The sequence below is a fragment of the Phocoena sinus genome, chromosome 6, assembly GCF_008692025.1.
Source record: "Phocoena sinus isolate mPhoSin1 chromosome 6, mPhoSin1.pri, whole genome shotgun sequence".
NCBI classification, from domain to species: Eukaryota; Metazoa; Chordata; class Mammalia; order Artiodactyla; family Phocoenidae; genus Phocoena; species Phocoena sinus.
Window position 1 is genome coordinate 6,381,984 of NC_045768.1, and position 12,865 is coordinate 6,394,848.

Below are 12,865 nucleotides of genomic sequence, written 5' to 3' on the forward strand. Positions count from 1 at the left end.
CGCTAGGTAATGTGTTCAGAGTCTGGGGGTTGGGCAGCTCAAAAGCAAAATTCAGTCACTGAGAGGGGTTTTCTCATTTAGTTTAAGAGAGGTGGACAGGGGCTTCCCTGGTGGCACAGTGGTTGAAAGTCCGCCTGCCGGTGCAGGGGACACGGGTTCGTGCCCCGGTCGGGGAAGATCCCACATGCTGCGGAGCGGCTGGGCCCGTGAGCCATGGCTGCTGAGCCTGCACGTCCGCAGCCTGTGCTCCGCAGCGGGAGAGGCCACAACAGTGAGAGGCCCGCGTACTGCAAAAAAAAAAAAGAGAGGTGGACAGGCTCCAGTCTCTGAGCTGTCAGGTATGGCCCACCTGTGCCATTTTTCCTGAGGTAGTTACCCAGGTTGTGACGAGGAAAGAACAGGTCGGTTGACTCCTGGGCTGATTTAAAGCAGGTATTGTGTGATTAGAGAAGTGTGGCTTTGGAGTCAGATCTGAGCCCTGCTCACAGCTTCCTTAAATCGTTGGACAAATCCGTTTGCCTCGGAACCTGTTTTCTCATCTGTAAACTAGATTTTCTTCTCGCTTTTTTTCCCCTTCACTCGAATGAATGCAAGGTCACTGAAGGCAGGAATCACGTGTGCCTCGTTTTCTTCTTGAATCCCCAGGATCGAGTCCATAGGCGATCCTCAAAATTATGAATGAATGAGTGGAAGTATCGTTACCTGGGAGAGACCCGACCAGCACTACCTTATCCAGGTGATGAAGGTCAGCATCAACAGTCATAAATCATGTTGACTGTATGTTCCTTTGATATGAGGTTATAAAAATAGCACTTTATCTCTGTAAAGTATATTCCTCCCCAAAACCCGTAACTCCAGTCTAATCATAAGGAAAGCATCAGACAAATTCCGGTAGTTGGGGATCCTACAGAAGATTTGGCCAGTACTCCCCCCAAACTCTCAAGGTCATCAAAACCCAGGAAAGTTTGAGAAACAGCCACAGCCAAGAGGAGCTAAAGAGACATGACAACTAAATATATTGTGGTATCTTGGATGGGATCCCGGATCACAAATAGGACGTTAGGTAAAACCTAAGGAAATATGAAGAAACTTTAGTTAGTTACAATCTAGCAATATAAGTTCATTAATTTTAACAAATGTAACATACTAATGTAAGATGTTAATAATAGGGGAAACTGTGCGGGCGGAGGTGTGGTAATATGGAACCTCTCTGTACTGTCCTGTCAACTTTTCTATAAATGTAAAACTGTTCCCAAAAAAGTTTTATTAAAAACAAAATTGGCCCCTCCAGCGGCCCCAGCGCCCAAAGCAGGCAAGGGCCGTGCCCTTCACAAAGATGGCGGCCGCCGGCGTCGGAGGAGGTCCGCCCGCTACAAAGATGGCGACCCCGGCGGGAGGGACCGGAAGTGCAGTCTGGCGGTAGCGCCGGTCTGCGGTAGGCGTGAGAGCGCGCGGGACGGCGCGGGTCCGGGCATGAAGCTGGGCCGGGCCGCACTGGGCCTGGTGCTGCTGGCGCCGTTGGCGGTGCGGGCGGTGGAGCCCATCAGCCTGGGACTGGCCCTGGCCGGCGTCCTCACTGGCTACATGTCCTACCCGCGCCTCTACTGCCTGTTCGCCGAGTGCTGCAGCCAGAAGCAGAGCCTCAGCCGGGACGGTAGGATGGGGAAGGGGCTGGGGGCTGGGGCTGGGGCTGGGGCTGGGGTCAGAGGCTGGGGTCCAGGAGGCCCGGAAGCCCGGGCAGCGCTGAGGCCGGCGGGGGCTGGACCCGGAACCGGAGTGCGGGATGGGGCCTGGCTCCTGGGCCACGGCCACAGGCAGACCGGACTTTGGTCGGAGAGCTGCGGAGGCCAGCTGCTGTTTGGGCACCTGCGCTCAGAAACTGGGAGTGTGGACGATTGGAAACTAACTCCAGAGAGTTTTTCCTTCTTCCTCGCGGGAGACGGAAAGGCTCGTGGGGACTCTTCCGGCGCGGAGCAGTGGGGGCCGAACCGCCGCCCTTTTCCTGCCGGGCGTGGGTTGGGAGGGACCGAGCGGGGATGAGGGGCTCACGCTGGTGTCGGAGGCACTGGAGCCAAGGGTCTCTTCAGGAAGGAGGGCTCGGGAACCGGGCAGGACTAGCAGACAGAGGGCCTGCTGGACCCGCCGGTCACCTGGGCCAAGTGCTTACGTACATCCGCGTCTCACTAGACGCTTGAAGAGCTTAGCGGGCTTTGCTGGCTTTCACATGAGCCTGTAAACTGGGCTGCATTTTGCCACGTGTGTCCCCCTCCACCCCGCCTGACTGGCTTTGTTTTTCCCAGCGCTGCAGAAGGATCTGGACAGCAAGCTCTTTGGACAGCATCTTGCAAAGAAAGTCATCTTAAATGCTGTGTCTGGCTTCATAAGCAACCCGAAGCCCAAGAAACCTCTAACCCTTTCCCTACACGGGTGGACGGGCACCGGCAAAAATTTTGTCAGCAAGATCATCGCAGAGAATATTTACGAGGGTGGTCTGAACAGTGACTACGTCCACCTGTTTGTGGCCACACTGCACTTCCCTCACATCTCCAACATCACCCTGTATAAGGCAAGGGCCAAGTTTCGGGATCCTTCCTGATGATGCTGGGTTTGGGGTTTCTTTGTTGGGGAACGGGATTTGGAAATTCCGTGTTGAAATGAGTGAGCCCTGAAAATGCATCAGTTCCCCTTTGAAAAGTGTGGAACTTAACAGAGGGTTGGAGATGCAGGAAGCAATTATACCATCAAAGCTCATGGTGGTTTCTGAAAACAGGCTCAGTGTGATAGCAAGTGGGGTCATAGGATTTGAGAGATGGACATAATCAAATCCAGTTTAAAGATCGTCAAATCCGACATGTTTTATAAAAGAGGAAATGTTTCTAGGGAGGCCTACGTTTGCTTTTACGGTTTAACTCCCTATTTAACAGTCTGGCTTTGTTGGCAGGCACACCTGGATTTGAGCCCTAAGGCTCCTTACAGCTGTGTAATTGTGGGAACGTCACAAGACCTCCCTGAGACTCAGGTTCTTCATCTGTCAAATGGCAGTTGTGAGGATTTCTTGAGCTCTGTGTGTCAAGTATGTAACGTGATGCCTGGCACATAAGCGTTCAAATCAATGTTAACTATTGCCTTTTTTAATCCTCACTTGTGCGAACACATTTTTCCCTTTGGCTTGGGAGAGCATCAGGGTCACCGACTGTCCAGGAGTTTCTGGGATGTGGGACTTTCAGTGCTACAACTGAGAAAGTTCCAGGCAAATAGAGATGAGTTAGTCATCCTAGTTAGCATTCTGTCTTCACTGTTTAATAGCTGTGTGACTTTGAGCAAGTTACTTAACCTCTCTACACCTCAGTTTCCTCATCTGTGAAATAGGGAACACAGTAGCAACTACTTTGATGTGTTTTGGAAGGTCACAATAAAACACTGTATGAACAGTGCTTAGAACAGCATCTTACCTGTAGTGAGTGCTCGATATGTGTTCTCTGTTGTTGTCTGTAAGTGGGAGAAGCAGAATGGGAAGACCTTGGTTGCTGGAGCCTGCCAGACATGAAGGAATCCTTGTTTAAAAGGTGGTTTGCGGGGCTTCCCTGGTGGCGCAGTGGTTGGGAGTCCGCCTGCCGATGCGGAGGACATGGGTTCGTGCCCCGGTCCGGGAGGATCCCACATCCCGCAGAGCGGCTGGGCCCGTGAGCCATGGCCGCTGAGCCTGCGTGACCAGAGCCTGTGCTCCACAACGGGAGAGGCCACAACAGTGAGAGGCCCGCGTACCGCAAGAAAAAAAAAAAAAGGTGGTTCGCTTTGTGGACTCGGGCAAGTCACTTCAGCTCCCCTAAGGTTCTCATTCTGTAAATAGAGGTTAGTCCATACCTGCAGAGCAGAGTTACTGCTTAAGTTAAATATGTACCCATGGGACATTGTAACCATGGTCCGAGTAGCCAAGCAAAATGTTAAATCATAAGAAGTCAAGTCATTGTAACTTACAGATTTTTCCTCAGAAACAGATAGCTAATTCTTTCTCCTTACATCCAGGAAAGAACTGTATAGAACCATAGTTCAAATTTCTGATGTAAAGAGTCCTTTCTCCTTCTTATCTTGATTGTTTAATATAAGAAGTACCTAAATAAGTTCTTAGGGAATGTTCCACTTAAGCAAATTTATTTCAGCAACCTCCAGGCATTGTTCCAGAAACTCAAGAGTGTTGCCTCACCACAGTCATCCCCAAGTGTGTGTGCTCTGGAGTTCTCCTCACTTCCCCCATTGGAAAGTTAGAGCCCCTTCTCCAGGCTGATCTAAGGACTGAATGAGAAAAGAGGTTACTTGGTCTCGGCCTTCTTCCAAGAAGGCTGGTGTACACAGGATACGTATTAACATTGCCATTTTGATGACAGAGGCCCAGCAACTCAGTGACACAGCATCGACGTGACACGTTGCAGGACAAGAATTACAGTCAGAGTGTGGGGCCTTGGAATCAGGCAGGGTGGGATTCAGATCTTAGCTCTGTCTCATACTAATTTTGTAATCTCAGTTGACTATGCTCTCTGTGCTTCAGTTTCCTCATCTGTACAATGGGTGTGATAATGCCCACTATGTGGCGTTATGGTGAGAAACAAAAGAGCTTATATAAAGTTCTCAGCACAGTGGGGAGCACACAGTGAGCAGTCCGTACATGCAGCCTTTGTAGAGGCATTTGTAGCGTTAATAATGCTCACTCTGGTGGTGTCACTCGCGCTTCTGAGCATCTGTATCGGCTCTTCCCCCTTGTCACTCAGGATCAGTTACAGTCGTGGATTCGCGGCAACGTGAGTGCCTGTGCGAGGTCCATCTTCATATTTGATGAGATGGACAAGATGCATGCTGGCCTCATAGATGCCATCAAGCCTTACCTAGACTATTATGACAACTTGGATGGGGTCTCCTATCAGAAAGCCGTCTTCATATTTCTCAGGTAAAGTCGGGGCTGGGACATGGTTTGAAGAGCTCTGAGCCTCAGCCTGGGGGCTTCGGGGAAAAAACACCAGTCCTTATTCACTAGAATTCTTTTGCAGCAATGCTGGAGCAGAAAGGATCACAGACGTGGCTTTAGATTTCTGGAGAAGTGGAAAGCAGAGGGAAGAAATCAAGCTCAGAGACATGGAGCATGCCTTGTCTGTGTCGGCCTTCAATAACAAGAACAGTAAGTGGGGGGACTTCCCTGGTGGTCCAGTGGTTAAGACTCCGTACTTCCAATGCAGAGGCCGTGGGTTCGATCCCTGGTTGGGGAACTAAGACCCCACATGCAGTGCAGTGTGGCCAAAAAAAAAAAAACAACAGTAAGCGAGGCCATCCATTCCCAGCACAACATCCCCCTACTTCATGATCCCGCGCCCCTAAGTTTTAAATTGACGACCTCACCATCACCTGGGGGCTGGTTAGAAATACCAATTCTCAGTCCTTTCCCCAGGCCTACTGAGCCCAACTTCCTGAGGGAATCTGTGTTAACAAACTCCAGGTGACTTTTACACATACACAAGTTTGGGAGATGCTGTTTTAAAGAAATAGGGACATTGTTGATCATCAAGATCTTGAAAATTCGTTTCCTGGTTTTTTCAGCCAAATCATTTTCCCTTGTAAAAGCGGGTGGTGGAACAAGGAAGGCTGCTGGGGAGCCTCTGATGGAGGAGATGGGCCCGTTAGGTCCCTTTCTTTCTGCACATTAACCTAGAACCCTGAGGGTCTGTGCCCGAGAGTGACAGCCAGGCAGTGGTTGGGCCCCTGTTCTGTACTGTGCACTGTGTGAAACTCTCTACCTGCCTGTTTCCTTTAATCTCCATAATATCCTCCTGGGGTAAAAACTATTATTGTCCTCATTTTATAGATGAGGAAACTGAGGCTCAGAGAGAGGGAGCCCCTTGCCCAAGGACACACAGCCTATTAGGTGTCTCTATTCCAGAGCGTGAGCTTTTACTACCAAGCTCATTGCTTTGCCAGTGACCTGACACATTCCCTTTTGGCCTTGAACCCTTGGATGTGGAAAGACAGCATGTTGGAGGCTCACTCACTGGGTCAGATCCGTGAGCCCTGTGGGTCGATTGCTACCATTTGCTCAGGTTCGTTCCTGAAATTGTAAATCAGAAGGTCTCCTCTGAAACAGACTCGCCGAGAAATTCATAGCACTTCAGAGTTACATGAACAGTAATGGGGTATTTTATGTCAATTCATGCAAGTGGAATGTTAACGGTGAAAGACAAAATATTTTGTAGTATGTCGAGTAGGTTCTTGGCATGCCAGAAGTATGAACACATGCAGTAGAAGTCTCAGCCCCGGAATACCACAGCAAGTGGCTCTGGCCTAGAACCCACGCTGCAGGTTCCAGAGGGTTCCAGAGGATGAGCTTCGGATCTGGGCAGGCCTGGCACAGCCACGTCCTGACTCCGGCCTTAGGCAGGTGGCTGAACTCTTTCATTCTTTCACTCAACGTATTTGTTGAGCGCCTACTAGGTGTCAGGCACTGGTCCAAGAACTGGGGACACAGCAGTGAGCCAAAACAGAAATCCTTACTCTCTATCCTAATGATAACAAGTGAGGAAACGTGTCAGATGCTGGGACCCACGTCTACGTAGAGGTAGAGATTTATCTTCCCCTTTTCCCACAATAGGGAAAAAGTAAACCAATAAATAGGGGTTGGGGGGTGTGGGACGGGGGTGAGCTGCAGTTTTATTTATTTTTAAATGTTTTAAATTAATTAATCTTTGGCTGCGTTGGGTCCTCGTTGCTATGCGCAGGCTTTCTCTAGTTGCGGTGAGCGGGGGCTACTCTTCGTTGTGGTGCACGGGCTTCTCACTGCGGTGGCTTCTCTTGTTGCAGAGCACAGGCTCTAGGCGCATGGGCTTCAGTAAGTTGTGGCGTGTGGGCTTCAGTAGTTGCGGCTCGCGGGCTCTAGAGCACAGGCTCAGTAGTTGTAGCGCATGGGCTTAGTGGCTCTGCGGCATGTGGGATCTTCCCAGACCAGGGGTCGAACCTGTGTCCCCTGCACTGGCAGGCGGATTCTTAACCACTGCGCCACCACGGAAGTCCCTGCAGTTTTAAATACAGTGGTCAGGGAAGGCTTACTGTGAGGGTGACATCTGGGCTGACCTGAGGAGTGAGGGAGCCATGTGGACATGGGAGGGAAAAGCATTCCATGGGAGGGAACAGCACACGTGAGAGCCCTGAGGCAGGAGTGTGCCTGGGCCAGGATGAACGCAGGGGACAGGAAGTCAGATGAGAGGTGGAGCTTGGGGTGGGGTGCAGATTGTGGAAGGCCTGGGGAACCACAGGAGGGCCTTGGGCTTGGCTCCAAGTGGAAGACGGAGCCCCTGGAGGGTTTTGAGCAGACAGTTCCCTGACTGGACCTAATTTTAACAGGACCACCTGGCTGCCGGGTGGAGAACAGACTGAAGGCAGCAGGGACGGGGAGGCCAGCAAGGAGTGGCTGCAACAACCTGGGGGGGAGATGCTGGCGGCTCAGCCCAGCGTGGCAGCCGTGGGGGAGGTGGGACAGGGTCTGACTGGGATGTATTTTGAAGATGGAAACAATAAGATTTCCTAAGGGACTGTGTGTGGGAATGAGAGAGACGAATCGAGAATCTGGCCTGAGCACTTGGCAGGATGGCACTGCCGTTTAGGGGACGGCCTGCAGGAGGAGGAGGTTTGCAGAGAGGGTGGGAGATGAAGAGGGGCGCGTCCGGCAAAGGATGACTCGTCTGAAGGCAGAGATGCAGAGCAGGCGGCTGAGTTCCAGCGCAGTTCCGGGGCGGGGGGTCAGGCTGAGGATGCAGACGGCGGAGTGGTCGGTCGCTGGTCGGTCGGTGGTTTGTAAAGTCACTCGGTCCACCTGAGCACCCTTCGGGGCCTCTGTGTGGCGGGTCCTTGTCGTCCTGACTCCCTGGCCGATGAGCTTTCTGCTCTCCTTGCCTGATGGCCCCAGCTCAGTGCTCACAGGCCCCGGCACTACCCGGGATCGGCTGTTTACTGGGTGGCCAGTCCACGTCTGCTCCCTCCCCTGCCTCGGGCCTCCGGCGCACCCGGCACAGGGCAGGCCTGCCGGAAACGAGCCGGCCAGGGCTGTCCGGCTCGCCGCTGCTCCGCTGCGGCTTGGCGCTCCGTGTGCGGCTTTCCCACGGCCGCAGACGCCACCACCTCCAGGCAGTCAGATGTTTATTGAGCACCAGCTGTGTGCAAAGCACCGTTGGGCAAGAAAAGAATGAACCCCAGATGTGATTGACGGTAAGAAAAGTATATTCGGTCTTCATCCGCGTTTTCTGGCACAGAGCTCCTAACATCCTTGGAGTTTCACAGTGATGAGAGCCATAATGGTGTTTTTGCTATTCCTAACAAACCCCTTTCAACCACATCAGAGTTTGTGTTAATGAGGTGACTTTTGGAAAATACCAGGGTTGGGGGGTGGCTTCCAGGGGAACCAACCCTTGATTGGAGGGTTGGAACTTTCAGTCTCCAGCCCTTGTAGCCCTCCCAGGAGGGAAGAGGGGCTGAAGGTTGAATCAGTCGCCAATGGCCAGTGATTTAATCAACTGTGCCTATGTAAAGCATTTTCCAGAAAACCCCTAAAGGACAGGGTTTGGAGAGCTTCCAGGTTGGTGAGCACGTGGAGAGCTGGGGCGAGTGATGTGCTCAGAGGTCATGGATGGGTCACGCCCCTTCCCACATACTTTGCCCTGTGCATCTCTTCCAGTTGGCTGTTTCTGAGTTATATCCTTTTATAATCAACCGGTAAGCTAGTAAGAAAATGTTTCTCTGAGTTTCTGTGAGCTGCTCTAGCAAATTAATTGAACCCAAGGAGGGGGTCATTGGAACCTCAGAAGCACGGGTGACAACCCGAACTTTTGGTTGGTGGCTGAAGGAGGGGACGGTCTTGTGGGGCTGCGTCCTTAACCTGTGGGATCTGACGGAGTCTCCAGGTAGAGAGTGTCAGAATTGAGCTGAAAGCAGGTGGGCTCAGAGAACCGCTTGGTGGTGTGGGGGAAAAATACAGGATGGACTTGGTGTCAGAGGCAGACCAGGGTTAAGGCACAGAGGTGAAGCGGCAAGGCGGAAGGGAAACCGTCCTCATGAAGAAACGCCGAGTGTGGTCCAATGGGTGCTGCGTCGTCTCCGAAGGGGAAGTGGGAGGGTCAAGAGGCCGGGAATCTCAGAGGACCCGAGACTGGGCAGAGGCAGGCCTCATCCAGGGAAAGTGCGAGCCCTGTGGCCGTCACAGAGCACTGTCTTCACACATTACTGAGGATTCTAGCTTTTGGTCCCGCAGACGCTCTGGAGGGTTGGGACATGCCGGCAGCCGCAGTGGGTCTCTACCCTGTTTCCAATCCCAGCCGCCGGAACCCCAGCCAGTCGCAACTTTCCAAGATTCCGGAGTGCTGGTCCTTCCCTGGGGACTCTTCTTCTCACCTTTCACTTTCTGTGAACCTGCTCCCTTTCCTACTCGGCCTGCCTGCTTGCTTGTTCCGGAGTGGGTGGTGAGCCCCTTTCCCACTTCAGATCCTTTATTTTTTTTCATATCTAAAAATTTTAATAAATGCATAGGAAGGGTACCCGCCTGAGATCTTAGCGGTCACATCTCGAGAGGCCTCCCTGCCCACTGCGGCATCACCCTGCCCTTGGCTCTCACAGGAGCGTCACCCCTCGCGGTTGCCCTGGGTGAGCTCACTGGCTAGTCTGCTCGTTAGGCCGTGAGCCCCACGAGGGCAGGTGCGGGGCTCCACTCATGGCTGACACCCAGCAGATGTGTGTGGACAGGTGGACAGGTGGGCGGACAATGGATGAACAGCACCTTTTTCTTTTCCCCAGGTGGCTTCTGGCACAGCAGCTTAATTGACCGAAATCTCATTGATTATTTTGTTCCCTTCCTCCCCCTGGAATATAAGCACCTAAAAATGTGCATCCGAGTCGAAATGCAGTCCCGAGGCTACAAAGTTGACGAGGACATTGTAAGCAGAGTGGCCGAGGAGATGACATTTTTCCCCAAAGAGGAGAGAGTTTTCTCTGACAAAGGCTGCAAAACTGTGTTCACCAAGTTAGATTATTACTACGATGACTGATGGCACCAGAGATGTCGCTTCCCGCATCCCCGCTCTGGTCCCGGAAGAGGAGTAAAATGAATTATTCTGGTGTGACAGGACAGGCATTTTCCTGGGCGTTATTTTCATCGGGCAGGGCCTGCGGGCCGTCGGTGACGCATCACAGGTGGAAACAGCCCCAGAGCCTGCAGAAGCGGGAGCAGCCAGCCCCCAGCCCACCTGTGCCAGGCCTCATGGTTTTGTAAAAAAATCATGTTTTAATTTCAGGTGTTTCTGTTTCAAGGAAGGATGAATCCGTTTTACTGAAAATGTGATAATTTTATTTAAAATGGTTTTTAACATTATGAAGAAACTTTTCAGACTCTTAAGTTGTTGGCTTTGTGTGTGTTTTTAAGTTCCTGTCATTACAACATACACTGTGATGTCTTTACTTCTAAAAAGCCTGAGTCCTCGGCCTGTCTTCTGTAGGATGGTGTCACTGTACTGGGGACGGAGGCTCTAGCAGCGAGCCGATCTGTCCCAGGATGACCATCGCAAGGGCAGTAAGTGTTTATAGAAGGACAGGTGTGTAAGGGGACACACTCAGGCCCATCACAGACAAGGCCTAAATGTCCTCCCCAAGAATTGTCATCACAGTAGCATTGTGAACTGTGGTAATGATCTTAGTAACGTCGTGAACAATTTGTTAGAAACAGAATTTCCTCGAAAGAAAAGCATCAGCAGCTTGTCACTGGCCGGTCAGTCAGCTTTGCAAAGGCCCTTCTCTGCTTTCCATTCCTAAATGAGCCACACGCTCTGTACCAGGTTTTGCCATATTTTCTTAAAGCCTTCCTCACTGATTACTAATTGTCATTGTTTCATCAGAACTCCCCAAACCTCGAGGAAAGCTCAGCTGCCCCCCGGGATGCTGAGAACAGTGTTTTTATTTATTAATGCAAACAGCTACCATTTTACAATAAAATTGTGTATGATTTGTGAATACATTTTTTTTTAATTTAAAAAAAATTTTTTTTGGCCACATTGGGTCTTCGTTGCTGTGTGCAGGCTTTCTCTAGTTGCAGCGAGCGGGGGCTACTCGTCGTTGCGGTGTGCAGGCTTCTCATTGTGGTGGGTTCTCTTTGTTGTGAAGCACGGGCTCTAGGCACGTGGGCTTCAGTAGTTGTGGCACTCGGGCTCCGAAGTTGTGGCTCGCAGGCTCTAGAGCGCAGGCTCAGTAGTTGTGGCACACGGGCTTAGTTGCTCTGCAACATGTGGGATCTTCCCGGACCAGGGCTCGAGCCTGCGTCCCCTGTGTTGGTAGGCAGATTCTTTTTTTTTTTTTTAATATTTATTTATTTATTCATTTATTTATTTTTAAACGTTCATGTGACTTGCTTTTGTTTTTAATTAAAAATTTTTTTTAATTTTATACTTTTGGCTGCATTGGGTCTTCATTGCAGTGCGTGGGCTTCTCATTGCGGTGGCTTTTCTTGTTGTGGAACACAGACTCTAGGCGTGCAGGCTTCAGTAGTTGTGGCACACAGGCTCAGTAGTTGTGGCTCGCAGGCTCTAGAGCACAGGCTTAGTAGCTGTGGCGTATGGGCTTAGTTGCTCCGTAGCATGTGGGATCTTCCCGGACCAGGGCTCAAACCCGTGTCCCCTGCGTTGGCAGGCGGAGTCTTAACCACTGCACCACCAGGGAAGTCCCTAAGCTGTGAATTTAGACCTAACTGTGCAGCCCAGGCTGGAATGGAGGGGAGTGTGACATGGACTCCGAGGACCTTGGCAGCTCCGGCTCCTTGCTCAGCTGCCCGTGGGGTCACACTCCGTCAAGGGGGGCCCTGGAGCTCCCGACACTCAGCTGTGGAGTTCATTCAAGTCTACAGACATACCTCCCGCTGAGAAGCCGGGCAGGAGTACAGAGCAGTGTCGGAACGTAAACACTCCTTGTTTTGTGCAACACACCTATGTGCCTACGAGGGCTGCTGTGGGATATGAGCGTCTGCACAGTGCTTGCAGGGGCAGTTATTAGCAGGCACAGAAGACGGGTTGGACCCCTCTGCCTCATGGCTACCCACCCGCCCAGGCCCCCTAAGGCAGCACTGAACGTAGGAAGGTGCTTGATGTTGACCTGAAGCTGGCCTGTTGTCACGGCCCGGGATTAGGGCTAACCATTCATCTGAAAATGGGAGTCCCTAATTAGGGAACACAGGGGTCCCCTGACGCCCCTTGGAAAGTTCAGTCTTTGAGATGAGGCAGCATGGGGTGAAGCAGAAGAGACATTAGCCTGAGACCCAGACGGAGAAGGGCAGCCTCACGGGATGAACACCTCCAACTGGGAAATTATAGGAGTGGGTGACGTGATGGAGAAGAGGGTCTCAGCTTTCTAGAAAGGGCTCCATCCTCAGTCCTGGGAAGAGAAATCACTGTCAAAAATAAGAGCCCAGGTTAAGGGATTAAGCTGAAATCTGGTTAACATAACAAGGGTTTCATTATTTACCGCTTCAGGGCAGGCAAGACCAGGCAAGTAGGTTTCCTGGTCTGAGCTCGGCCTTGCTCAGGTTCAGAATGGCAGCCGTGAGTCACGTTTGAGTGCCTCAGTTTCCTTCCTATGTTAATTTTAGAAGAATATATTTGTTAGGAAGACGACCAGCTCTTTCTGATGATATTTTCATCCATGAAAATTCGATGGAGTAGAACCCATCATCTAATCCAATTTAACTTTGTATTTGTTTGGGGATAACAGCCTTTAAGTTAAATTTTTTTTTAAGGTCTAATACTTTTTTTTTTTTAATTTATTTTATTTATTTTTGGCTGCATCGGGTCTTTAGTTCCAG

The 12,865-nt window shown here is 51.2% G+C and overlaps 1 protein-coding gene across 3 annotated transcripts; it reads left to right on the forward strand.

The window, feature by feature from the left end:
- Positions 1 to 6: 6 nt before the first annotated feature.
- Positions 7 to 11,028, forward strand: TOR1A (torsin family 1 member A). 3 transcript variants are annotated; one of them, XM_032634415.1, is made up of 7 exons: positions 7 to 91; positions 309 to 745; positions 1,292 to 1,654; positions 2,301 to 2,566; positions 4,767 to 4,942; positions 5,043 to 5,170; positions 9,820 to 11,028. In XM_032634415.1, exons 2-7 carry the CDS (start codon positions 679 to 681, stop codon positions 10,068 to 10,070), a joined length of 1,251 nt encoding a protein of 416 aa, XP_032490306.1. In that variant the 5' UTR covers positions 7 to 91; positions 309 to 678; the 3' UTR covers positions 10,071 to 11,028. The 3 variants fall into 3 exon arrangements, with proteins under 3 accessions (XP_032490306.1, XP_032490308.1, XP_032490307.1); XM_032634417.1 differs by lacking the exon at positions 9,820 to 11,028 and adding an exon at positions 6,237 to 6,673; XM_032634416.1 differs by lacking the exon at positions 7 to 91 and having other exon boundaries at positions 251 to 745.
- Positions 11,029 to 12,865: the final 1,837 nt, after the last annotated feature.

Bases quoted from the DNA above. Each gene is read 5' to 3' on its own strand.
- TOR1A (XM_032634415.1), top strand. From the start codon at position 679: ATGAATGAGTGGAAGTATCGTTACCTGGGAGAGACCCGACCAGCACTA. The intron at 1,655-2,300 runs GTAGGATGGGGA...TGTTTTTCCCAG, and splicing joins GCAGAGCCTCAGCCGGGACG to CGCTGCAGAAGGATCTGGAC. The intron at 4,943-5,042 runs GTAAAGTCGGGG...ATTCTTTTGCAG, and splicing joins GCCGTCTTCATATTTCTCAG to CAATGCTGGAGCAGAAAGGA.